At 45.7% G+C, this 24,641-nt stretch overlaps 6 protein-coding genes across 6 annotated transcripts; 3 read left to right on the top strand and 3 right to left on the bottom strand.

Moving 5' to 3' along the window:
- Positions 1–3,866: 3,866 nt before the first annotated feature.
- Positions 3,867–4,808, bottom strand: ABOM_008091 (SSH4 family protein; the record flags this gene model as incomplete). The annotated part of the gene is made up of 1 exon (XM_022535220.1): positions 3,867–4,808. One exon carries the CDS (start codon positions 4,806–4,808, stop codon positions 3,867–3,869), a length of 942 nt encoding a protein of 313 aa, XP_022386951.1.
- Positions 4,809–6,094: 1,286 nt separating this feature from the next.
- ABOM_008090 (uncharacterized protein) lies at positions 6,095–10,637 on the top strand (the record flags this gene model as incomplete). The annotated part of the gene is made up of 5 exons (XM_022535219.1): positions 6,095–6,175; positions 6,262–8,478; positions 9,538–9,602; positions 9,662–9,696; positions 9,787–10,637. The coding sequence occupies 5 exons, from the start codon at positions 6,095–6,097 to the stop codon at positions 10,635–10,637; spliced, it is 3,249 nt and encodes a 1,082-aa protein (XP_022386950.1).
- Positions 10,638–11,268: 631 nt separating this feature from the next.
- On the bottom strand, positions 11,269–12,488 carry ABOM_008089 (NAD(P)-dependent alcohol dehydrogenase; the record flags this gene model as incomplete). Its single annotated transcript, XM_022535218.1, has 3 exons — positions 11,269–12,195; positions 12,265–12,387; positions 12,462–12,488. 3 exons carry the CDS (start codon positions 12,486–12,488, stop codon positions 11,269–11,271), a joined length of 1,077 nt encoding a protein of 358 aa, XP_022386920.1.
- A 1,025-nt stretch (positions 12,489–13,513) lies between these two features.
- Positions 13,514–15,539, top strand: ABOM_008088 (FAD-binding oxidoreductase; the record flags this gene model as incomplete). Its single annotated transcript, XM_022535217.1, has 4 exons — positions 13,514–13,775; positions 13,852–15,126; positions 15,180–15,355; positions 15,447–15,539. The coding sequence occupies 4 exons, from the start codon at positions 13,514–13,516 to the stop codon at positions 15,537–15,539; spliced, it is 1,806 nt and encodes a 601-aa protein (XP_022386921.1).
- Positions 15,540–15,772: 233 nt separating this feature from the next.
- Positions 15,773–18,212, bottom strand: ABOM_008087 (Het-C domain-containing protein; the record flags this gene model as incomplete). The annotated part of the gene is made up of 4 exons (XM_022535216.1): positions 15,773–15,914; positions 15,986–17,555; positions 17,658–17,830; positions 17,887–18,212. The coding sequence occupies 4 exons, from the start codon at positions 18,210–18,212 to the stop codon at positions 15,773–15,775; spliced, it is 2,211 nt and encodes a 736-aa protein (XP_022386922.1).
- Positions 18,213–22,012: 3,800 nt separating this feature from the next.
- ABOM_008086 (Clr5 domain-containing protein) lies at positions 22,013–23,869 on the top strand (the record flags this gene model as incomplete). The annotated part of the gene is made up of 2 exons (XM_022535215.1): positions 22,013–22,128; positions 22,207–23,869. 2 exons carry the CDS (start codon positions 22,013–22,015, stop codon positions 23,867–23,869), a joined length of 1,779 nt encoding a protein of 592 aa, XP_022386943.1.
- Positions 23,870–24,641: the final 772 nt, after the last annotated feature.

Genomic DNA, 24,641 nt, shown 5'->3' with positions numbered 1-24,641 from the left:
AATATCATCTGTATAGGTGGCCGGGTACATACCTAGAAGCGAGCCACTGGGTATTTCTTCCCTTGCCGCTCCGACCAAGGGCAAGAGCACCGAAGAGCGATAGAAATGCTGACAGGTTGTTGAAGATTTGTATATCTTCTATATTATCAGTATAGAACAGTATATATCCGCATGACATATGCGCATACCCCTTACCCTAAGGAACTTATGTTGCACTGACTTACTCTAATGGTATGGTACCATACTCTGGAGTATTACTACGTATTGTGTTCCACTCTGCATAATTTAATCAGTAGTGCTAAACGTTTAAGCCACCAAAGACCATGCATTCATTATTACGCCCCCATCGGTCGGAAATAAAGCCGAAAAACAATGCCTTACGTGGTATAAGCCTCATAATCTCTCTGCTAATCCTTTATCTGTCTGTCCTATTCTTTGTTTCACTTCGGCTCTTTATTTATAGTTCCTTATTGATGGAAGTTGCATGCTGGACAGGCCCGTCATTCGCTGGATTTTCGTAGCTACCTATGAAAATCGACGACAAACACGGATCCTACTGGGGAACTGAAACAGACGCGTATCTATCTCCCTCAGCTGCACGGACTTCGAATAAAACTCCACTCACACCCGGGAATGGCCGAAGGTCCATAAGGATATTATCCATGGATGGGGCAAGGGAGCTCCTCACCAGGCAGGGACTCTAGTCTCTAAGGAGCTCAGACTACTGGATACTCCTTGTATTTCGTCTATTGGGGAAGGAAGTGGGGAGAATATGTAAATTTTTGGCCGTTTTCCCGGCATAGCTTTCTCCGTCTGGTACAGACAATTACCATGGCACTCACGTTCCTAAGAGAAGGAGGAGGGCGAGAAAGAAGAAACTGACACGCAGTGAAAGTACTGTATGAACTAGACCTCACCATCCTATGTTTCGCCATATTTGTATGGACAGATTCTCACACCGGACTACCGCAAGTGCCCACAATTTATGCACAGTCCACCTAAAGGCCCCATAGTAAAGGTTGGATTCAGATGAATTTTTACAGCAAGACTTTATTTCGTTCCCACCATTCCTACGTACTAATATTACAGTTTGATAATAATATGACTTGCATTTTATACCGTCGATCATGTCACCGGCCGCTTTAGGTAGAGACCCGTTATACTGATATTCCCCTTACAGCCTGGAGCTCTTGCATTTTCGGCTATAATCTAAATGAGTCCAGTGAAACCTAAAGCGGGAGTTGAAAAGTGCAAAAAGCGGCTCAGGCTACAACTACAGAGCTGCTTACCGGGGTATGCAAATTCTTGGGGGTTTCTAAAGAGGTACTCCGTGCATACTCCGGGTAGTCGAGTAGCAATAATTACGCACTGCCATGCAATAAATGGGCGATACGGGAGCCGAGCGCCTATTACCTAGGAGGCTAGTACTAGTAGTACTGCACTCCTTGTGTGGAGACGGACAGTGCACAAAGCGCAGCCTACGGAGTACGGAGTGCTACACTGAAAGTACAGACTGTTATCCACTGGTGCGCCTTGCAAATTGCACTAGTCCCAACTAGTGCTTAGGGGCGGGTGTCAGCTGTACCAACTAAGAGTATGGGGGCAAAATCTCCGCCACTGTGAGCGCCTTGGGGTTCGCTTAACATGGTTGGTAGGCAACCCCTGCCTTTGCGCAACCGCTACGTGTTTGACTGGAAAGGGCGATGGGAAATATTCGGTATCCGTTTATGTAATGCACGGTACTGTACTCCGTAGGGTGTCAAGGTAACGTGAAAATTCTAACCTAGTCAAAAGCTGCCAGGCGCGATCGCTTATAAGACAGAAGAAAGGATAGAACGAGATGTAAAAAAACCCAGAAGTTTATCCGAAAGCCAATGGAGATAGGGATCCTACTTCGATATTCTCCTGCAATTTTGGCCACTAGCAGTCACTCCATAATGTGGATACTACGTTCGAGTTCCTAGTTCCTACAAGACAATACCGCTCCGAGTAGGACGACCTCCGGATATCCGCTGATGGACAGATAATACTCTCTATTCAACATGGAGTAATTAGGTAGGCTGATAGTACTCCGTATTCAAACACAGTGGTGGATTGGGTGTGGGGGCGGAATTGGAATGATGGTAATGGTAATAGGTGGGATTCCAGGACACTGCAATCTTACGGGACATCAACTTGGCAAAGCCATGAAAATGAAAGTTCGGCCGAGCTATCGACGATTATTTAGTCCCATCGACTACTGCATCTTACCTGCAACTAATCAAGTTAATCATTCACCACCAACCTAAGTTTCCACTGTTCCATTTCCTTTCTTCCGCCTTTGTTGTTGTGAAGTACTTTTCTTGCGTGACACGGTGTCGGGCTCTGGTCAGCAGCTGCTCGCGACTCTACTAGGAAACCTGACACCGGGGTCTGCCCGAGTCCACCGTATACTAAATATGACAGTGTTGCTATCTGGAAAAAGGGGGAATAGTCGTAACTTGTGTTGTCGCATCTCACTGGATGCCCGTGTTGCTGGCCACTAAACACTCCAACCAAGGACTGTTATGGATTGCAGATGGGGTCTCGACTTCGGACCAACTCGAGCGGGGACACATGAACAACAACACAACAGTAGAATTGTATTTTTAATAACCCATCGTTACATTTGGCCATTGATGCACATGCTTAGAATAAATGCAGCAATGTCTTCGCCTTCCCATAATAAACTCATACCTACATACAAGGCATATACTATCGTAGGTGGTAATGGCATACAACACTTGATCACAATTGAGATCATTTTGTTACTTTTCCCTTTTCATTTACTGCTCTAAAAAATGTACATAGCAGACTACCGTTATTAGACGAAGCCAATCAAAGTGCAATGTTATTAAATGCTGCCTGTCCGCTGGTAGGTATATATAGGAAGAAGGGTTCCTATCGACAATCCTCTGGGATATCAAGACATACCTATGTAGTCAACGGTCAGTCAAAAAGGCCCTGCGCAGAGAGCTTTCTCCGTTATATGAAGATATAACTTCCATAAATATGCAATTTGTTACTGGGGCCTTCTGCTAGGGTCTTCGCCAGGTTATAGATACAACTTTAGAGATGTGAAAGGCATCCAAAACCGTACACATTTCTTTTCCCCTATAGACCGACCCGGCTAAGACCCAATAAAATACCTGGATACTTATATAGAGGTGGTAGGCCCTATTGACTGTCTCACACTCTTGGGACATAATCTTACGAGCGGCTATTGATTGTTGCATACGCCGTAAGTACACCGAGCATGGGGGCTAACGCTATGACATCAAAGGGTCATGCTAGGCAAACATAACGGGAGGTGGGCGACATTAGATCCTGTGGTAACGGCCAAATATTGGTAGCATACGCATATGGGATAATGGCGGAAATGCAACCTGTACTTCCCCCCGACACACTAATGTAGTATGTATATCAGCAAGGAATATCCCGGTAAGTCTTGCAGGAGCTACTAATTCTAGAAGGTCTCACTGCTCAACATGGGAATGTTAAACATGATAGAAGCTGTGGCGTTTCCTTTCCTTTTCTTTTCTTTCCTCCTGTGATCCTCTATCATCCTGTCTAGCAAGGCGCAATGACCAAGCAGGCTTTGCCAGACACAAAAGAGATTTTGTGTACATATGTTAGTGCTGTACATAAATTGTTTTATGTATCTCCTCCTTTGTGCCCTTTGACACCGCACCACTGACAAACGCTGAGAATATGTCTTCATGATGAGGACATTTAATTAACTTAGTACGTCAACCAAACAGGACTGTCATTTGTATTAAGCTAAATTCGGTAATTCGTTGCTATACTTCTCTTGCAGGACGATATAGGTGATAACAGCTTTAGCATAACTATATCTTCCATAACCAACCTGCCTGGTTAAAGCATACCTCGAAGTCTACACCCCCAAACAATCCAATCGCACCGTAAAGATCGAAGTCTCCCTCCAATCCCTCGATGCTTCCAGCATCTTCATCAACTTCTTCGTGAAGGTTCCAGCCTCCTTCCAGGTAACCATTCCGCGTAAAGAAGATGTCAACTCTACACTTCTTGATTTTACTTTTCAAATTTGTGTTTGAGTTGTCAGGGTGACGAAAAGTCATTCCCAAGCCCACAGTCTCACCCATAGCGAATGCACTTGTGAACTCTCTACCGCCCCATGAATCATTGACAAAACGACATCCATCGTCAGAGAACACGCCAATGCTTCCTCTCTCCCAGCCGGGAGACCGCCAATACGGATACGGATGTGCTATAAACCCAATAGAAAGCCCACTGGAATCAGTAGATACTGGCTCCGGTCCCGGCCCTTCGCGGAGCCCGAGTAGTTTGACTTCGAAGTATATAGTTTTACTCTTCTCAGTGACAAAAGGTGAGTCCAAAGTGGGAAAATAGAGTGGAAGATTTGTTGATATCAAAATATCACCATTTTTAGTCCTGGTAGATCCCTTCCAGCAGCCCTGAGAAACAAAGGCAAAGGTACCATGAAATTCTTTTGGTAGCACAGGACGGAGGTCATGCTCTTGTACAGACGTATACTCAGTAGCTGATGGCTTAATAGGCAGGTGTAGAGGAAACTTGTCACAAAATTCATGTGCACGTTCTGCATCATCTCTAGAGGCGTTCCCGTTTCTCGACGATAAGAAGCCTAATGCTGGCGGCGGTGGAAAAGTAGCGGTATCAGGTACAGCTTCCTGCCAGTTATAGTACGGAGATTTTGAGCCGTAACAGGCGGCAGCTTCTTGGCCATAAGCTGGTGGCGCTTTCGACTCATTCTTAATTTCATTCGCCATTCTGTGTTGATAAGATAGAACTTGTGCAAGAAACAATAAGAAGTTGGAGTGAGTATAACAGTGCAATCGCTTTTTTGTTCAGAGTGCAGTTCGTTGAATTTGTTCCTCAAGTGTGGATGTGACACAGAGTTACAGTAGGTTGTAACTCAATCGCGGGTTTGAGGAGTGAGAACTGAGGTCTTTAGTGGCAACCTTTGAACCTACAAGGTTAGGTAGATGCCAAGGAATGATGTTTTAGGTGAAGTCGCTATTTATTACACATTGGCCTGATCAGAACCTTGGTATATACCATATAAGCATGGGTCAAGCTTTTGGCAGCAAGGTCCAGGAACTAGGGCATCCTTTGTCGAATATAAGTTCCTGAAATTATGCGTCCTGTCTTGTCCATGCAAATGGAAAGAAAAGGTTGTAGATTGTTGTAAGGGGGCCGCTGTAATGACAGCAGGGATTTAAATTTACTAGGGTATCCGGTTAGAATATAAGAGTCGGATTGTCAAGCAAGGGGAGAAGTGTCCATCGATAACGTTGCTATGGCCTATTATTGTGATAAGAACCCTGAAACCCTAAAACCCTACACTGGCTTGGTTTAAATTATCAGTGAAAGCTTGTAAAGGATGGGAGCATCTACTCCGGAGTAGTTACCTATGGCATGGATAAACATCCCAGTTGTACCTGAAGGTGCCGAGTAGAATGTGAGACAATTCAGAAGTCAATCAAATGGGTACACCACAGGCGAATTAGTAGGCATAGTTACCTAGTAATTACTATTAACTAGTTGACTAGTAGTAAGTTAGATACGAACTCCTAGTTAGGTAATCATCTTGTTTCGCCGCTCCCCTCAAACCAAACCAAACAAAGAGGAAGAAGAATAATAATAATAATCTAATAAAAAATTAAAAATAAGAAAATAAAATAAAAATAAAAATCAAGTGAGACAGTGTTCTGGCAGCTTTGAGCCCAATGTGACAGTGGCAGCCACAATACTACTATGTTTCAATCGAGGGCTGGGCTTTTCTACTTGACCCCACCCTCCATATTGATTTTGAATTTCAAGTTGATAGCTGTATGTGACCTGTACTATTTCTCATTCAAACCTTAGAGCAATTTGAATGAATCTCTAGGAAGTAGCTTTTGATTTCTACTCGCCATCGACTCTTACCACCCATATCACAAGTTCCTATGTTCACAGTTGTCAGTTCCAGGGCGAAAGATAATCTGTCTGCACGGTCTTGCTAATACATTCAAGTATAATAGCATAAACCAACCCACTGTGATATTATCCAAAGATGGGCCAGAGCACAAGACCACGTAGGCCATCGCTTACACAACATCTGCAGCGCATACTGCACATTGATGACCTTGGAAAAGTAAGTCAATTTAATAATCCGTTTTCTTACATTCTACTGTACTACCCTACACTCTAAAAGACGCTCCTGTTGATTCTTGGGAACAGAGGCATAGCAGTAGCTCACAGTCACCTGGCGCGGGTCTCACAGCTTCGCCCCAGCAGCAACAATTCACACAAAAAAGTGTGCAAAAACCACAGAGTTACCTTCATGTAAAAAAATCGTTAACTCGTGAGACTTCTTGCCGAGAACCACAAGCATCTTATACTCCTGAAGAACCGCCGGCAAATTTTGATAATTGCATTTCACCCACATGGTCCAGAAATTCCGCCGTGCGAAATGAGAGGCGGGCTACACTGCGACTAGAGGCAGAGAGGGTAGAGCTCGAGAAAAAACTCATGAAGCTTGAGCAAGCGGAATCAACTAAGGATCTCAGTTCAATGAGACGGGAACCACGCCGTCTCACTAAGAAGCAACCATTTGGCAGCTCAAGTAGAGCGTCAAGTGTAAGTGCAGATGAATCTAGGGGCTCCAGACGGATTTCTTCGATTTTTTCAACTTCGAGACGCTCATCGAGATCGCGATCAAGCTCGTTAAATGAGGACGATAGAGGCACCTCAAGACCGCAGTTGTTTGGACCCGAATGTGCCACACGTACACTATCCACGACCTTGCCTGAACGCCTCAGCACGGCAATTTCCAAGGAGCTAGCTGTCCAAAACAACCCGCTACTTGAAAATCATACATCGTCCCTACGATCACAGAAGCTATCGCACTCAGAAGTAGCCATGACAGTTGATCAAGGAACCGAGAGCAATAGACATTTCGATAACAGTGAGGCAGGTACCTCTCATGCGCAGGGGCTCAAAAGGCTTAGGCAAGAGCCAATGCAACAAGTTGCCCCCATAACAATGTCCATATCAGACGTACGACAAGTTTCGGATTCTTCAGAATTAGATCGTTCATCATTTGCAGCAGCTTTGAACCTAAGGAAAAGAGTCTCTGGCAAAACACAATCACATGGGCGTCTCTCACAGTCCACGCCCTCTCAAAGTACCATAGCACAAAAAGAGAGCCGTCGTGAACTAAGCGCCACTGGTCCCTCAAGGAAAACATCAGCATCCGTCACCCCCCTGAATACTAACCATCTCGGTATTCGAAAACCTCTCATTGCCTTCCAGTTAGGCCCGTCGGTGAACGTACCGATTAGAACACCACGAGGCAAACCTCAGGGACGTCACAAACGTTTCATATCGTCTCCGCTTGCAGGCTTTCCAACAACGAGTAACACCACTTTTCAGTCTCTCGACGCCGTTCCAAATGAACGAGCATCCGCAAGTCCCGATGGCATGTGTCACACGGAGCCTTCTGCATTCTCCAAAAGAACTGCCTCTTGTAATACAAATCCACCACGCCCAATGACTTCATTACGATTGTCGAATGGAGATGGCAGAGAAGACAGACACTTCCCAATCAGCCCTCTTGATCTCACGCACGTAGCTAAGGAGAATCCGCGGACCAGTTTACCAAATAGTTCGGGGTTATCAGATCATAGCCTTAAGCCATATTCGAGTACAGCAATCTCCAATACTAAACCAAAAGGGCATCTCGCTTTAAACCAGGGATTGCAGCGGGCACTTGTGTCTGTAAAACCACATGATTATGGTTCGCCAAGCAATGCACTTGAAATACACTCACAGAGCCGCACTGTGAAATCTGGGAGCCAAGATGGGGGTCTTACAGCAGCACAAACGCGCCTAGAAGGGGAAAATACCTCCATACACACGTTTAATACCGACTTTTGTGGTCGAGGGGAGCCCTCATCACCTATAGGTGGTTCAACAAGTGCCTTGGGTCACAAAGTAGGACGTTCGACCGTTTCATTGTCGGCTAGCTTGTCCCAGGATCCAGAATCAGAGGAGTACAACACCGCAGATGAAGCTGCATCGACTGCTTCAGAGTTGCAAAGCGAGGAATCTGTTCCGGTCAAGCAATTAAACACTGCTTCTGTTCCTGCCAGTCTAAGCACCTTTGCTAATAAAGGCTCATCCTCCAGGCTTCATTATTCTCCCCCAGCTGTGCACCCTAACACACCAGCTCTCTGGACAGAACAATTTGGAGGAAATCCAAAACAACTTCGGCGAGGCCAGCGGGTCGCGAAGCTTTTCGTTATTTGTTGCCATTGCGAGTTCTGGCACGACATGCCGTCCGAGATGTATGCAAAACTGGACTCCCCTGCCATTCCTTCTGTTCCTACAAGCCACAGCCCTGCATCTTTGGTAGGAATATCAGACTTGAACGATCAAGCTTCATCTAAGGCGCAAGTAGGCGCTGTGTCAGGTTCATCCATACAATTATCGATTCCAAAATTTACTAGCCCCAGGAACACCTCTATATCAAAGAACGCAGCGCAATTTTCTAGCTCTGTCGTGTCATGCTGCTGGTGTGAACATTACATGAGCAGAGTGTGTTGTCAAGGATGGACCACAGTTGTTGATTTGCGCGAGAGACATCATTAAACTAATGTCCCTCCCGTAACTCGTGAAATAGCATATCGCTCTTACAGGACATGCGAGCTAGACTACGAATATATTTATTGGATCATCTGCCTTGGGTTGTTGTGTGAGATGTTACGAGGCTCGAGAACTAAACATTTTTATTGATGGATCAATCAGATTCGCTTCTTTACTATTTGTCTTTAAGTTTTATTTTTTTTTTATTTTTCAGCTTCCTTTTTTCTATCCCTTTCCCCCTTTCTTCCCTTATTTTCACGTTAGCCTTCTCCTTACCCAATTTCCCGAAAACTAACAGTTTATTAAGAAAGGGTGAGTGAATTAGGCTCCTAGAAAATATTTTACTTACTCTTGGGTGTAATAACTTGATTGATCATATTGAAGCATGGGAGGGGCCGCTGAGAATCACCACCGAAGAGGTAATTTATTGGTAGGGCACTTATGCTTGTATATATGTAGAATCGGTGTAACCCTTATATATTTACAGACATAATTATTAAGGCGTGAAGTGAAGTCGGTGGATTAAGTAGGTCGTCGCAATCCGGCGGTGGAGACCCCCCTAGGTACTTAGAGGGACGTGTGGCTAAATACGGCATCCCCTAAACTAAACAGGCATCGCAATTACAAAGTGCCAGGAGTCTACAGAAACTCCTTATCTACCGTTTCACTCTCAAGAATAGCTCTTCCTATGGCTAATTTCAGTAGCATGGTACGCAAAAGAGGCTTCTCAAATACTTCTACGACCTCCTCTCTTCCAGAGGGAAATCAGGTATGTCCCCAACTTAACCGCACTGCATGTTCCTCCATTCTATCTTCTGGCGCGCGCCAGTCCCTCCGCATTGTCTGTGGCTTTTGTCTGATGCCCACTAGGAACTAGAGAGTATGTATGACTACCTAGCAAAGGTCATTTTGCTCGGTCCAAGTGGTGCTGGAAAGTAAGTTCCCTGGGAAGCGGATTGCTTCCCTAGCGTTCCACTGACACCCGGAAATGCAGGTCTTGTGTGCTCCACCGATTTGTGAAGAAAGAATGTACGGCTGTGACTTCTGATTAAACCTGTCTCATTCTTTCATCTCCCCCGAGCTGGATAGCCGGCTCGCTAATGCACCATGCACCTATAGGGAGAGTGCTATCGTCTCAAACGATCGGCGTCGAATTCTCCTCGAGAATCGTTAAGTTAGGAATCGGCCCTCGACGGACAAGGATAAAGCTACAACTCTGGGATACTGCAGGTACTGAAAGGTTCCGTTCCGTCTCTAGATCTTATTACCGGGGAGCGGCGGGGGCTATTCTTATCTACGATGTATCATCTCATACCTCATTTGCGTCCCTTCCTACTTTCCTCATGGATGCGCGTGCTCTTGCATCTCCCAACCTAACTGTGTTACTGGCCGGGAATAAGATGGATCTCACATCCGACATCTCGCTCCATGGTGACACCACCGAAGACGCCACTCGGCCTCCCCCAACACCGTCCAGTACTTCCAGCAAACAGTCTGCCATTGCATTCGGCTCGGGTGGTGGTTCTGTCCGCTCTACAAGTCATCTAGCGACTGGGACACGCATGACCGCTACATGTGCTCCCCATGGCCGTGAAGTATACTTTGAAGAATCCTCCCGGTGGGCTGCGAAGTCAAACATCCCCGTTGCCGTTGAAGTTTCGGCCCTCACTGGAGAAGGTGTGGAGGAACTATTCAACCGGCTGGCCAGAATTATCTTGACTAAAATTGAACTTGGTGAAATCGATCCTGACGATCCCCAGAGCGGTATACAATATGGCGACGGCGGTCTTTATGGCCATGGGACAAGCGATGGTTCCAGTATACGGAGTCGGATGACTCTAGACAATGCAGTCCAATTGCACAATCGGAATCCTACGAGTGTAAGTAGGTGGAAAAGCGGCATGAGAGAGTGGGAGGATGTCTTCCGGTTGAGTGGATCATATAATAAGAACGGTGAAGGGTGCTGCTGATCTTTTGACCCTGCTCCTTTATCGGTATCTTCCAGCTGCAGCTAATACCCTTGCTTTCCCCACTTACATCTCATTCTCTCTTTTGCGAGTTTGGTGTAGTTGTTTCGACTTACACATACCCTATAACAGGTAAGGTACGCTCGTATCTCTATTTGATTACACATTTACTTCCCATTAATGCCGTCTTGTTCTTTTTCATCCTTTTCTTCTTTTTCACCTTTTTCTCCTTACCCAGGTATGTCCGCTGGGTGCTATATCCCGCTCTATTGACATGGCACTCCGTGTAATAGGAATGTTCCTTTCGATAGTTGTATAGCATGATACCCCTGATGATTTTATTTTTTTGTTGGTATTAAATCATTATATTCTACACTAGTTTATCTGCAGAATTGCCAGATTTTCCAATGAAATCGCCAGCTTCTTAGTCATCTACTAATTCTTCCCTTGAACACTGTACACAATCGAACGATAAAGATTTATACAAGCAACCGCGGAAACAAACTCTCTGTTAGTATGCATATTCTTTTGGAGTTACATCAAGTAACATCCCTTCACCCCAAAGCCAAACTCATGAAGAAAATAATAACAAATCAAATTTAGTATGTCACAGTTAATCACTTCCAGACAGGGCTTATACTTCAACACCAGCAATAAGTGTCTTGATACCCTTCCCAGCTTTGACTTCTTGAAACGCTTGTTCCGCGTTTTCAAAACTGACAACTCCAGTGATTAGTTCCTTTACGCTAACCTTGCCTGAGGCTACTAGGTTAACCGCAAGCTTATAATCACCACTACCGTAACGGAAACTGCCCCTGACATTTAACTCCTTGGTGCAAGCTGCCATGATGGGAAAGGTGATTTCATTCCTTCCCATACCGCCTTGCACGTAAGTGCCACCGGGACGAAGGACATGAATGCCTGTATGAACTGAAGGCTCAGCACCTGATGCATCAATAACTATATCCGCTCCACGGCCGAGATCGTTTTCATTGACAATTCGGTTTGCATTTTCCAACGCAGGAACCTTGCTGGGTTCGAAGATTGCTGTTGCGGCATATTTCTTCGCAAATTCCAGCCTTCCTTTTTGGATGTCCACGGCGATGACCTTCGGGGAGCCAAAAGCCCTAGCCACCGCGCAACACAATAGTCCCACCGGCCCGGCACCGAAGACTACCACAGATTGTCCTGGCGCAACATTTGCTTGCTTTACAATATGCACAGCGACACTGAGAGGCTCCATCACTGCAGCTTCCTGAAGGTCGATGTTTTCAGGAAGCTTGTAGCAGAAGTCTTCGGGCAAAACATAGTACTTGGCTAGCGTACCGTCGTAAGGTGGCGTTGCGGCGAAGGCCATTTTTTCGCACAGGTTATACTTCCCTGACTTACAGGGCTCACACCGGCGACACGGTATACCGGGCTCCATGGCAACGTGATCCCCCACCTTTAATGTTGTAACAGCCGAACCAACCTTGCTGATTACGCCAGAAGATTCGTGTCCTAGTACCATAGGGTCTTTGACAACAAATTGACCAATTGAGCCATGCTCCCAATAGTGAACCTGGCATTTTCAATTCCAAGTCAGTAATTCAACTTCATGGATTCCCCATTGGGCAAAGTCATAACATACGTCACTACCACAAATACCGGTAAACCTGACATTCACGAGAACATCGTGAGCATCTCTCAACTCTGGGATTGGTCGGTCTTCAAATTTGACCTTATGAATCCCTTCGAGGACAAAGGACAAGTTCTGGAAAGAAAGGCAGTATTCAGCTTTCCTGTTAATATGAATCAATACTGAAAGGTTATGGCTTTGCTACGCACCTGAGCAGTCCTAGGTTGCACGCCCATGTTTAGCACTTGCTATTTGACTAAGTGATAGGGAATGATCTGTTATAGATATTCGATACTTGGGAGAGAGGGGAAATGAGAAAAGAAAAGTGTTTAAAAGATGAAGCGGGAAGGGGGGGCAGGTCTAGTGTTATGTTAGGGATAGTGAGGTAGTATGACTGAGTGGACAGATGGGCTTGCAGAGTGGGTTGGGATGGTCATGTGGGTGACCGTTTATTTCAGTAAGGAAGAAGAAGACAGCCAACAACCTTGTCTGGATCAAAGTACTCTTTTCTATCTTCTCCTAGGATAGTGCTCATGGTGGTTGTCCACCACTAACCAGCTGCACTAGTGGGGCGATCCTTATGTCATTGGTCGACATTCCCCAGCTTCTGCCTCTTAAAGCTGATGGAATTTAACCGCTGGTTCATTTCATTTTAACCGGGTTCGATGGTTCCGTCAAGCGGGAAATTAGAGCAGCCAGCTTAAGCATCCACCGCCGAGGAACCGATACGTAAAACTGCCACCCATACGGAGTACTCCGTATACATCACACCTACGTACCGTAGAGTCTAGACTAATACTGACAAGTGTACCTGTACATACCTAGATGTTATTTTACCATATGTAGGCAGCCGTCATCTCTTTCTCCGGTTCTGCTCCGCATTGACAACACGTTTACTGTCCATGTAACCAAGGAATTACGAGGCTGTTAAAGTAGAGATCCGTTTCGTCACAGAATTGATGGACATATTGCATAATGAATGTCACCCTCTACTAGGTATCTACTCGATAGCTGTACGGAGTACTTACGTACCCTACCTGATGACTTGCTCTTCACACTAATTAATAAAACACTGCGTAGCGGAAGTGACGATAATGCCAAGACCACCTTTCCATAATAAGTCACCAAATCTAAACACTGCACCGGAAGCTCAAGTTATCCATGCATTCGTCGGGTTATGATTTGACAGAAACCTGAAATTGCTTCAGTGGAATTTAGTCTTAGATAGACTGCTGTTGCAGTGCTCAACTATCTAATAGACATGATCCGATCCAACGCCCTTCCCTTGAGGGGAACGTTCCGCGCTTTGCAGCCGAGAATTAACTACCGCCTAACTGCTGCGCAACAGCAGAGGCATTACCGGGCCTCTGCCCGAAATTATGAGGACGGACGACCACAGTCCTTCAAGAACCAGCTATATGAAAGTACACAGCAACGGCTGAAGCGCGAGCGCGCCGAGCACGAACGTTACGCACAATATCAGACTCAGTCGCAGGGAGGTCGTTATACAGCTCTCACATTCGGTATGTCCCCGCTGAAACCCTGTTGAAAATTTATAACAAACCCCTATCCAACGTTCCGCTAATCCCACTATATTAGCTTTGGTGTTTTTCTCTACTGGAGCCTATTTCCTAGGGACTTTAAAGCCGCCGAGTCTCCCGACGTCATCAACAACGAACATTCTTGAACTAGAGCCGCCGCGTCACAATATTTCTCAATCGAACCTCCAGGCCGCATGGGCGGACTTCGTTGATATATTAGGGAAAGATAACGTTTCTACAGAGAATGGGGATTTGGAAATACATTCAGGGTCGGACTGGTCTTCCTATTCTCGGAAGGAAACCGAAAAGCCTTTCCTTATCCTCTACCCATCAACGACGGAAGAGGTTTCTCATATAATGAGGGTTTGCCATCGGCGAGTTATCCCAGTGACACCGTACTCAGGTGGCACTAGTCTAGAGGGACATTTTGCATCCACCCGCGGTGGCGTGTGTATCGATTTCCGCCGTATGGACCGCGTTTTGGCTGTTCACAAAGAAGACCTTGACGTAGTGGTGCAGCCTGCTCTTGGTTGGGAAGATTTAAATGAGCGCATTTCGCAAGATGGTCTATTTTTTCCACCTGATCCTGGCCCGGGTGCCATGATAGGTGGCATGGTAGGCACTGGCTGCTCAGGGACGAATGCCTATAGGTATGGTACTATGCGGGAATGGGTCCTCTCCCTGACTGTAGTTCTTGCGGATGGCACTATAATCAAGACAAGGCAGCGTCCGCGGAAGTCCAGTGCTGGTTATGATCTTACCAAGCTCTTTATTGGGAGCGAAGGGACCCTTGGGCTTGTTACAGAAGCCACGCTGAAATTAACAGTCAAGCCCAAGAGCCAGAGTGTCGCTGTTGCATGCTTTCCGACAGTTCAAGATGCTGCAAAATGCGCGGCACGTGTGGTGGAGGATGGTATCCCGGTTGCCGGTGTGGAAATTCTAGATGATGTGCAAATGAAATGTATAAATGACAGCGAAACAACCAGTCGGCGGTGGAAAGAATCACCCACCTTGTTCTTCAAGTTTACAGGAACACCCGTCGGTGTCAATGAGCAGGTAAGCACAGTACGAAAGATCGTTTCTTCCAATGCAGGCCAATCTTTTGAGTTTGCCCGCAACGATGATGAGATGCAAGAGCTATGGAGTGCCCGAAAACAAGCTCTCTGGAGCGTAATGTCTATGAGGCGAGGCCCAGAAGACCATGTTTGGACTACTGATGTGGCAGTGCCCATGAGTAAACTGCCCAACATCATCGAAGCAACGAAGCAAGACATGACCCAAAGTCGGCTGTTGGCAGGAATATGTGGTCACGTTGGGGATGGCAATTTTCACGGTAAGAAGACTCTATCCCCGCTCACAGCTCCTGTACTCACTTGTCTCTCATAGCCATTATTCTGTTCAATGACAATGAGAGAAAAACTGTGGAAGCTGTAGTTCACCGAATGGTGAAGCGAGCAGTAGAATTGGAAGGCACTGTTACAGGTGAACATGGCGTTGGCCTTATTAAACGTGATTATCTCGAACATGAACTGGGCGAGTCCACGGTGGATGCGATGCGGCGGGTAGGTTTGCAGAAATTTGAGCATTACCCCCCAGAACACAGCCTCATTTCGTGATAAGTTCGGGATGCTAACGCTATAACAACCTTCGCAGCTAAAACTAGCGTTTGACCCGCTTTGTTTGCTTAATTGCGACAAAATCGTCCGAGTAGAACAACCGATGCCAGAAGAGGTTAAGTCATGGTGATTGCTTGTGTGTTGTTTAACATTACAAGATAGAGCAGCTGGGGATGGGCAGGGGTGGAGCCGACCGTGTAACAGTTCTGGCTTGTCGCCATTATACTTGCAAAGAAGAAAGAGAAAGAATAAGGCCCAGCAGGTCGTCCTCCAACGGTAGAATCTGATCAAAACAATAGTAGTTTGCAGATAATTCTCGACTAGTGTCAGATTTGATATCCATAGCTCTGTATCATAACGCCATCAATGTCCGTACTGTTGTTCCATGTAGTCATCGCTTTTGCTGCTGTAGTGGTCTGCACCATACTCCTCTCCCGACATGTACTCAGCGCCTCTAGCCCCACCGCAGCCTTCTCCAGTGCCATTGTACCAGGGCACAGAATCCCTTGGAGTCAATTATCAATACCAGAATATGTAAAATGCATGGAAAATACATCTGACCTAGGATCTACTCACTGGTAAGACTTGTCGTCTTCATAGCTTTGCCTCTCCGCGTCCACACACTGGTGGTACCGCTGTTCTTCAAGTAATACCTCGTCATATGGTTCCTGGTACCCATACTGATCTTGCTCCTCTTGATCATCAAGTTTTCCGTGACTTTCGTACCTGTCCACCATGACCGCACCGTCTGACAAGAGTGGCTCGGGATCTTTCAATAGTATAGACCCAACACTACTTACAAGGCCGCTGACTAGGCCCCTGAGTGTTCCATCACCAGTAGCCTCGGCCGCAACTTCCTCCAGACTACTATAATCAGATCCGTTGGGATCAATGGAGTTGACATGGCCGCCTTTGCGTAACGCAAGTGGCTTACCGCAGCCATGACCAGTGTCATGCACACCTTCCTTATGGTTTTTACCTTCAAATACGCCTTGGCGAGTAAGCTGTTCGCGCAGATACTCTTGCTCTTCCTCGGTCTTACCATACCACCATTCCTCGACTGTATGGAACATGGTCTGGCGTAAATCGGCTGCACCATCTTCTCCATATTCACGAAGGGCAGGGTGATGGAACACACCCACGATTATTCTGTCCAGGGTCCTTGTGATATCAATGTCTTCACTATCCCAACACTCCATCAGCTGTGGCACTGTCCACTTGATAACTTGGGAAGCTACCCGGCCTGCTGGTTCGTTCAGGACGTTTGAGAAATGATCCTTAGAAAGCATAGAATGGGTGGGGTTTGAGGATTCATCGTCTTCAAAAACAATGTGTTGTTGCTTTCTGCTACTTTGAATAACCTCGGAGGAGCCGGTTTGAAGCTCCACCTTTACATGCTTGATAATAGGGAGCACGTAGGGTGCCAGAACAGAGAAAACGAAGACCGTTATATGATCTCGAATTTGCTCCACCAACTCTGGTAGAACAGGTATTTTCTCGATGGCAGTGTTGATCGACTTGATAATCTCATCATGCCACTCCAATACAGGGTAGATTTGCTGATGCACCCCTTCCAGGTAGCAGGTCCATGCTTCTGGCTCACACAGAGATACATCTTGGCGATGTTGCTTGACGTTCTCTGACTGTGTCTTGAATTCTTCCATTTTATTTGCCTGGGCTTCACTGTCGTCTACTAATCCAGCAGGTATCATGCTGAGAAGATCCTGTACGAAGCTCTCAGAAGGGGAACCACTCTGTGACTCAATAATGACACCTTCCAAGGTTTGGACTTCAGACTGTGTGACCTTGTCAGAAAGCTCACCTAATACGGAGTGAAAAAAGTCCACGCCACCGAAAGTGCCGGTAACAACAGGATAGACGTCATTTTGCGCACCATGGAGCTCAATTTTTGTATTACGACCGACATGAGGGAAGATGTCTGATTCACCCATCTCAATAAGACTCAGCTCTGTATAATTAGAATGTGCTGCATAGTCCTCCAGGCAGTGCAAGCCAGTCCCGAGAAGACGAAAAGCTTCATGCAAGTCTTCATCGTTCTGCGATCTCGCATATTGGCGGCCTAGCTGAATCGAACGACGGAAGACATGCCGTACAAGGCCTGCAGATGTAGCAATACCAATATCCTCTGTCGCTATGTAGTTTTTTAAACCTAACCGGGGTAGCCAACAAAAGACTGAGTATGTCACGTTTTGTATGGTATAATGACACGGAGAGTGATCCGACGTACCTGTCATAGGGTTAACTGATAGCTCACGCTCCTCATCAACTGGACCCCTGAGTCGATGATCATAATCCCGAGCATCCTCCCCTTCAGCATAACCAAGAGGATTGTCTATATGCTCTGTAGGCTCATAACATCCTAGACGTTCCGTAGTCACCTCAAACTCCTTGGTCCCATATCTAGAGCACAAAGTCAATTGCTGGCACTAGCATAGTAGAAGAATTCAGCGGCTTACCCAAAACTCAAAAAACCGAGCACCCAGATCAGGATGCGGATGGCTTCGGCGCTTACATATTTCAGAGTACCGATATCAACAGCCTGGCTGTAGTCGCGGAGCCAGTTCCCGAAATAGACACGCTGCACATCGAGTTTGCTGAATTTACGGCCGCCAGCCACGCGAGCCAGAAACAGGGTCAACAACACATCTTCGATGTCTCCATGACGCCAGTTCTGGCCCTCAATGCGGGATATTGATGCAATATTACCCGCCCCAAAAGCGTGGGCTTGCCCTGAGAATGCCAGAAGCGACAGAAGACATAGGTTGTGAACAGTATCAGGCATGATACATCCAGTCTAACCTTGAACTAAGATAGTGGCGGTCTAGGGAGAAGAGAAGACGAATCGCGGGGATCCAGCTAAGGCGTGAAAACCAAGAGGTAGGGTAACGTAGAAAAAGGACCGAGCTCCCTTGAGACGCCTTGGACTGTGAAAGAGCAAGCTAGCCCACAAAATACAGGTGCCCCGCCATACAGTCTCCAATTGTCATTGCCAACTTGCCAAGGATAATTAGATTATCACACTGTATAAATGATAGTATGGGTGGAGATAATTCATCTTACATCGATGAGACGGACCATCTTGGCAGCAGACATGACTGGCCACCGACTATCTTTAGGTCTCTTCTCCATCCTTGGCATATTCTGGCGGTTCTGGCTGTGCTATCATTGAAGATAATGGATCTGATGGGTTGAGGCGTAAAGAGAGAAATTCTAAACCAATTGTTGTTTTGAGTGGCACCGACTCGGACCCATCAAAACATGACTATTTTAGAATATACTTTTCGTTGGTATGAAGTGTAGTTAACATATCATAAACCTCAATAGAAACCGATATTGTAGCTGCCACAAAGACTTTGCTGATTTACAAACACGTGTTGGGAGCAAATTATTAGTCTAAGCTATTACTATATATGTTTTAAATTAAGGTAAGCAGTAATCCCAAGAAATGATATGATATATACATATACAGGTATATATCATTTTAACTGGTAACTGGGAGAAAAAAATCATTACTAATAATAACGATTGGAGAGAGTTAGAAAAGGCAGGGGGAAGGAAAGGAGTAGTAAATTGCAGTAATGGTGTTGAAAAGTAATAATACTTAGTTATAAGAATCATCTACAGAGTAGGTTGACCAACAATAATAGCAAAGGACGTTTATGCTCAACTAGTCTAAGTTAAAAGTCAACCATAAATAGATTCTACAGGAGCAATCAGCTGCGCTATACGCAGCCTCTCGTACTTGGTAAAGGGTCAATTAGGGTTAACTGATTAAACAAGCCTTTAAATGAAAACCTAGATCAGTGATAGAATGTTATCATAGTGTACTGCTATCGTAGTGCTCTTGTACTACTAGGTATTTTAGGCGAAAGTCAACTACAGATATGTGCAGAGATCAAATCAAGAGCAATATATTCTCTAGTCTCTGATAACACACCATTGACAATAATTACAGGGTATAATTAAGAAGAAATGATAATAAAGGCTTATTTAAATGTGGATAGTATTCTGGCTTAATACATGAATGAGCCAGAGTTCCGTACGGAGTACGGGAGTACTGTCCGCCACTTTCAAAACGGTTCTCCGCATCCGTCGCGCCCGCCCTTTCCCCTCCCAACCCGTTACCCAACCACTTCCCATGGCTTTCCGTCCGCAACAACCCCCAAATTTCATAAATTCATTCGAACTTCACTACCGTCATCTTCTGTGTTATCATATTGAGCCTTGTATTGGTGTCTAGAGTACTTATACTACTATCCTTGACTGCCCGGTGGGTTTCTCACTCTCGGTTGCCTTGGAATGGAGTAATCAGAAATGCCTACTTCTAGAAACCACGGTCATTGCTATTCGTATACATGACGACAGCAGCCTCAATCTCAATTAGACATTTTCCATTGTGGTCTATCTTCTACACCTAGGTGCTGACTGGTTATTCTGTGATACTCGACCAAGCTACATATTTGAACAGACTTATTGTTTCCACGCATGGTGTGATCTCCTGGCAGGTCATTCATATACGGACACGGCAGTGTGCGACCTTTCTCACCGGTTTCTTCTACTTCGTTACTGCGCCGATGCCATGGCAACAATGCGCCCCGTAGCGCAACATTGATGGTCTCTTTCCCAGTAGTCTGGAGAGAATAGGAGGGAAACCGGGCAGCATCATACATATCAGTCCGATGGCACACTTTGAAGAACGCATCGTCCGAGATTCATTGCCACCAAAAACCCACCAAATTAACATCAGAAGCTTTGAGCCACCGCCTAAATACAGGTGCGATGTCCATCCTGCTCTGAAAACGTCTGGCTCCGGGTTCCTCTCTAAATCGTTTCGCAATGCTACCCCTGTGCTGCTGGCTCACTCGATTTCTCAATTCAATCATCCTCGCGGTTCTTTCTCATCATTAAAAGCTTTAGCGCACTCAGCCCTGTCGAAAATAAAGCAGCAATCTTGCATTCTCCCTGGCAAGGCTTCGCAGGACCCTCCGCTCCTCACGCAACCACGGGGAGTAGAATTTCATCGCTTGGCAGATGTGCCTACTTTGAGCACATTTTACGACGACATCGATAATTTGCCACATAAAGAAGAGGGTCTTACTAGATATAAGCCATACATTATGCCTTTACTAAAAAAGACATCACGAAAAGATTCACCAACCACATCACTGGATCTGTCACAAGCATCCTTAGAGCATGGCGGTTTGGGAATCATCGCAACTTGCGAGATAGGGCGTCAGAGTAACTCGGTCGCCGATTTAGCTAGTCGAAAGAACATCCCTGGCCTTCACCACCGATCAACTAGCGGGACTTCCCAATTTTCTTCTGCGAGTAGTTCCAGTATGAACAAGCCGGGTTCGCAGAATATTCACCTGATGCGTCAAGCAACTCGCTCTTACACCCCACCATTAAGTCAATCACATCAGGCTTCGTTATTCGAGAGCGATACCTCTGGCAATAGAGACTCAGTTGAGGGTGAGCTCTTAGGCTGGTCAGGCTCAGACACGTTCAATCCGCCTGTACGTGCATCCTCGGGGCAAATGCCACGGTTGTCAATACAGACGCATGACAACTCATTCACAAGGCTTCCTGGGATCTCCCAGACCAATGTAGCCGGTCGTTCGTCTTGCGGTTATTCAAGGGATAATGGCAGTACGTTAGACACAGCTTCACCAATTTCCAGGTCATCCCTGGACTTCGTGTTTCGATCCAGGACAAAAACTAGTACGGATCCCATCTCTCGAGCAGCCACGGTACAAGCTGCGCGTCAGGCATTTGAAGAGAAAGAAGCAGCGAAAAGACGAAAGTTTGAGGAGCAACAGATGAAAGCAGAAGAGAAGCAAATAAGACGCAGGGAGAAGCACCATTGGCGAGCTTCTCTGAGAGATGAGGAAACGCCGAGTCTAGTTTGGGAAAAGGAGCCACAGGACGCACCAAATCTACCCTGTGGCTCCACCCCTATCTCACCAACACCACAGCCGGGTTCAAACTCAGGGTCCTGGAAATCTCAACCCAAGAACACATGGATGCTTTTCCTAACGTGGCTACGAACCAGGCTTTTCAAGTTACGAAGAAAAATAAGGAATGTAAATTGACGATATACTGGTTATTGTGCTATCTAGATAACGCTACATACTAGGGAATAGATCGCCCCGGTACCTATCTTTTATTGAATATCAAATGAGAGTCCTATCATCTTTTATACTAGAGTGGCTTAGTTATTGCCGAGCGCGGCGGGCTCTTTGAGGATGCAGAAAAAAATTGTTAGCATATGTTGAATCAAACCTCCATTGGCATCTACTGGTCCTTTAAAGTATCACGTGATATACAATACACTGATGCACTATTTGACTTTTTACCTCAGCAAAACAGACTACGGTATTCCAGACAGCTCAACATACATACTAGTAGTACCATCAGAACTACGGTGTACAGGAGCGACAAAAGACGCCTTAGTCTCCCGTACCGCACTTCACGCCACAGCTTTCCTTCTGGCCATTCCATCTTGTAGGTACAAGGCCGTCGGGTTCACACACCGGGCGCACCTCCAAATTGGAGGGAGCGCCTCCACAAGCATTTCTCATCATGGTATATGATTGGGATGGAAAGCGGGACATCTGCTATCAGATGTATATTAAAGACAAAAAGGCTTTGGAGGAAATCATGGAGTATATGAAGAATGTATATCAATTCGCACCCAGGTAAGAAAGCATCATTTCCACATAAGTACTAAGATCCATCACAGCATCCACGGTTAGATTAACCAGCTACGGAATTAGTAAACGTGCATTTCAAACGCAATTCAAGCGATGGGGCTTCCCTTCAAAACAAAATCCAGCACATAAGAACCTAGAACTCGTTGCACGCGTCAAGCAACTTTGGGAGCGGAATACTAGCCAACGAGATATGCTTCGATTACTGAATGAAGAAGGGTTCGAAATCAAAGAAAGAGAGCTCATGCGGGTACGTGCTAAAAATCGATGGTTACTCCGCGTTCCCAATGGGATGAAGTCACAGTCAACTATGCAAGCATCTGCACAACTATCAGAAGATGAAGGCTTGCTTGCATTGCAGCAAGAAGTTTACAAGAATGAAAGCTCATTCAATGACACCGAACCTCTCCTTACTGACACAACAAGCCCACGTCCCCCATCGCCTGGCTTATCACCAGAAGTTCTAGCCAAACGCAAGGAACGACTAGAACGATTGAAAGCAGAAAGTGCAGAACGCTGGGCTACCAGAAAGCGCCGGCGCCGTACTCGAGGATGGGCAGGGCTGCCAGCCGATCCCCCGGGACCCCCGCGCTTTCCCTCTGAAACGACTATTGATGAGAGTAAAAGGCACTTGAACCTGGATAATGTCATGTATCGCCAAATCAGGGACCAGTTCCAGAGAATTTGTGAGGATGCAGGCTTCATCAAGAAAACAGTTGCCGGGCCTGAAAAATGGCAGGAAGCCAAAAACAAACTGATCCAAGAATCGCAACATCTTCAACATATATTTTGGGAGGATCCTAATCAACTTGATGCAAAGGCCCTTGCTCTTGATGTTGTCTGCACAGATGTCACGAAGAGGATGCGAACCTTGGAGAGGCGAATGACCATTGCGGAAGCTAAAAACGCTCTTGGGGTCAATCCAGAGGAAAGCCGCCAAATACGGAATGCATTTTACAATACACTGAAAGCGGACCATTTCACAAGCAAACTAGAGGCTGGTGATGAGCACTGGACGAAGTTGAAGGAGCAGTGGATTCAAAACTCTCAGCTGCTTCAACAAATTTTGGCTCCAGGGCCAACGGATACAGAACACTCTACCAAACTAAAAGCTTTAGAGGTTCTTTGTCGTGATGTTATGAAGCGACTTCGTGATGATCAAACTAAGAGGGACCCAGCCCGTAAACACTCTAATCCTCAGGAACATACTCCTGATTTTGGAAGCCCTCATATTGGCAACGCCTTTAGTGGCAGTATAACTAACGGAATCAGTACACTTGCTTCACAGGCTCTTGCAAGTGCTCCAGTGGCTTCTAGCGATTTAGGTGACTTGCAGATAGACCCCTCCCTCCTGCAGGCAGCTAATGACCCCTCGTTTGCCACAGCCGATCACCAGGACTCGGGTCATACCTTTGGATATGTGGATCCCTTATTAGAGCCTTCTACTATGCAAATTCCTGTGTATCTTCGCATTCACTCTCAAAGTTCATTGCATGGGGATTCCAAAACCTGGATTGAAAAACTGACAACGCGATCTGTTGCTGAACTACGCCAACTAGTCAACACCAGATATCCAGACACCTTCATTACAAAGATTGAGGGCACGGACAAAGATGAGAACGGGCATGAGATATCTTTCCTTATAGATGAGGACCACGAATTTGACGCTTACTTGACTCACATGCAAGGGAGAAAAGCTTCGTTTCTTTTTAGCCTGGAACAAGTCTAAACAACCTTTGTGTCATGTCTTTAGGTCTTGTAGTATATGTTTTGAGTGTTTAACTTGGTCTTCGGGAATACCAGGGTGGAATTCCTGCAGTTTTTATATGTTAATCACCAGTCAACGGCAGCAGCCGCTTCAATAGGGTCTCTTATTAACGTAACCGGTAAGCGGGAGGCTCATGTAGGCAGGGCGCTCACCTCTGTATTCCATGCAAAGTAGCACATTTTTAAATATTGATATCTCAACCACTTTTTAGTGGATCTGTTCATAATTTGAATATAATAATAATAGAAGTATCTTTTATATGTAATCTATATATTAATAGAGAAAAAGTACTAGAAATATAAATTACAGCTATATATATAAAATAATATTAAATATAAGATAATTTATTTTACTCTGATAATTAAAGATTATTAGAGTCTCTAAGTTAGAAAGTTTAGCATTCTAATATATAATAGGGTGTTAATAAACTTCTGAGTAGATAGAATTTAAATTGGCTGAGCTATCAATATATAAGAATATATTATTGCAATCCTAGCTGTGCAGAGCTGGTAGACGACTGCTGCTAAGCCACATGGGAGTGGCTTACCCCTATGCTCCATAGGGAGCCACCGACCAGTGCTTACAGTGCACTATATGAGGGCTATCCCCCTCCGCTGCGAAGGGCCGGCAACCCTCTACCCTTCGGACCTGTAGCTACCTTCTACTTGTCATTACATTATTTTATATAGAATATAGAGGTAAGTAGACTGGTGTTTGGCTATTTAATATAGAG

Source organism: Aspergillus bombycis (assembly GCF_001792695.1).
Source record: "Aspergillus bombycis strain NRRL26010 chromosome Unknown contig00074, whole genome shotgun sequence".
In the NCBI taxonomy this organism is placed as follows: Eukaryota; Fungi; Ascomycota; class Eurotiomycetes; order Eurotiales; family Aspergillaceae; genus Aspergillus; species Aspergillus bombycis.
This window is presented reverse-complemented; position numbering and strand designations above follow the sequence as displayed.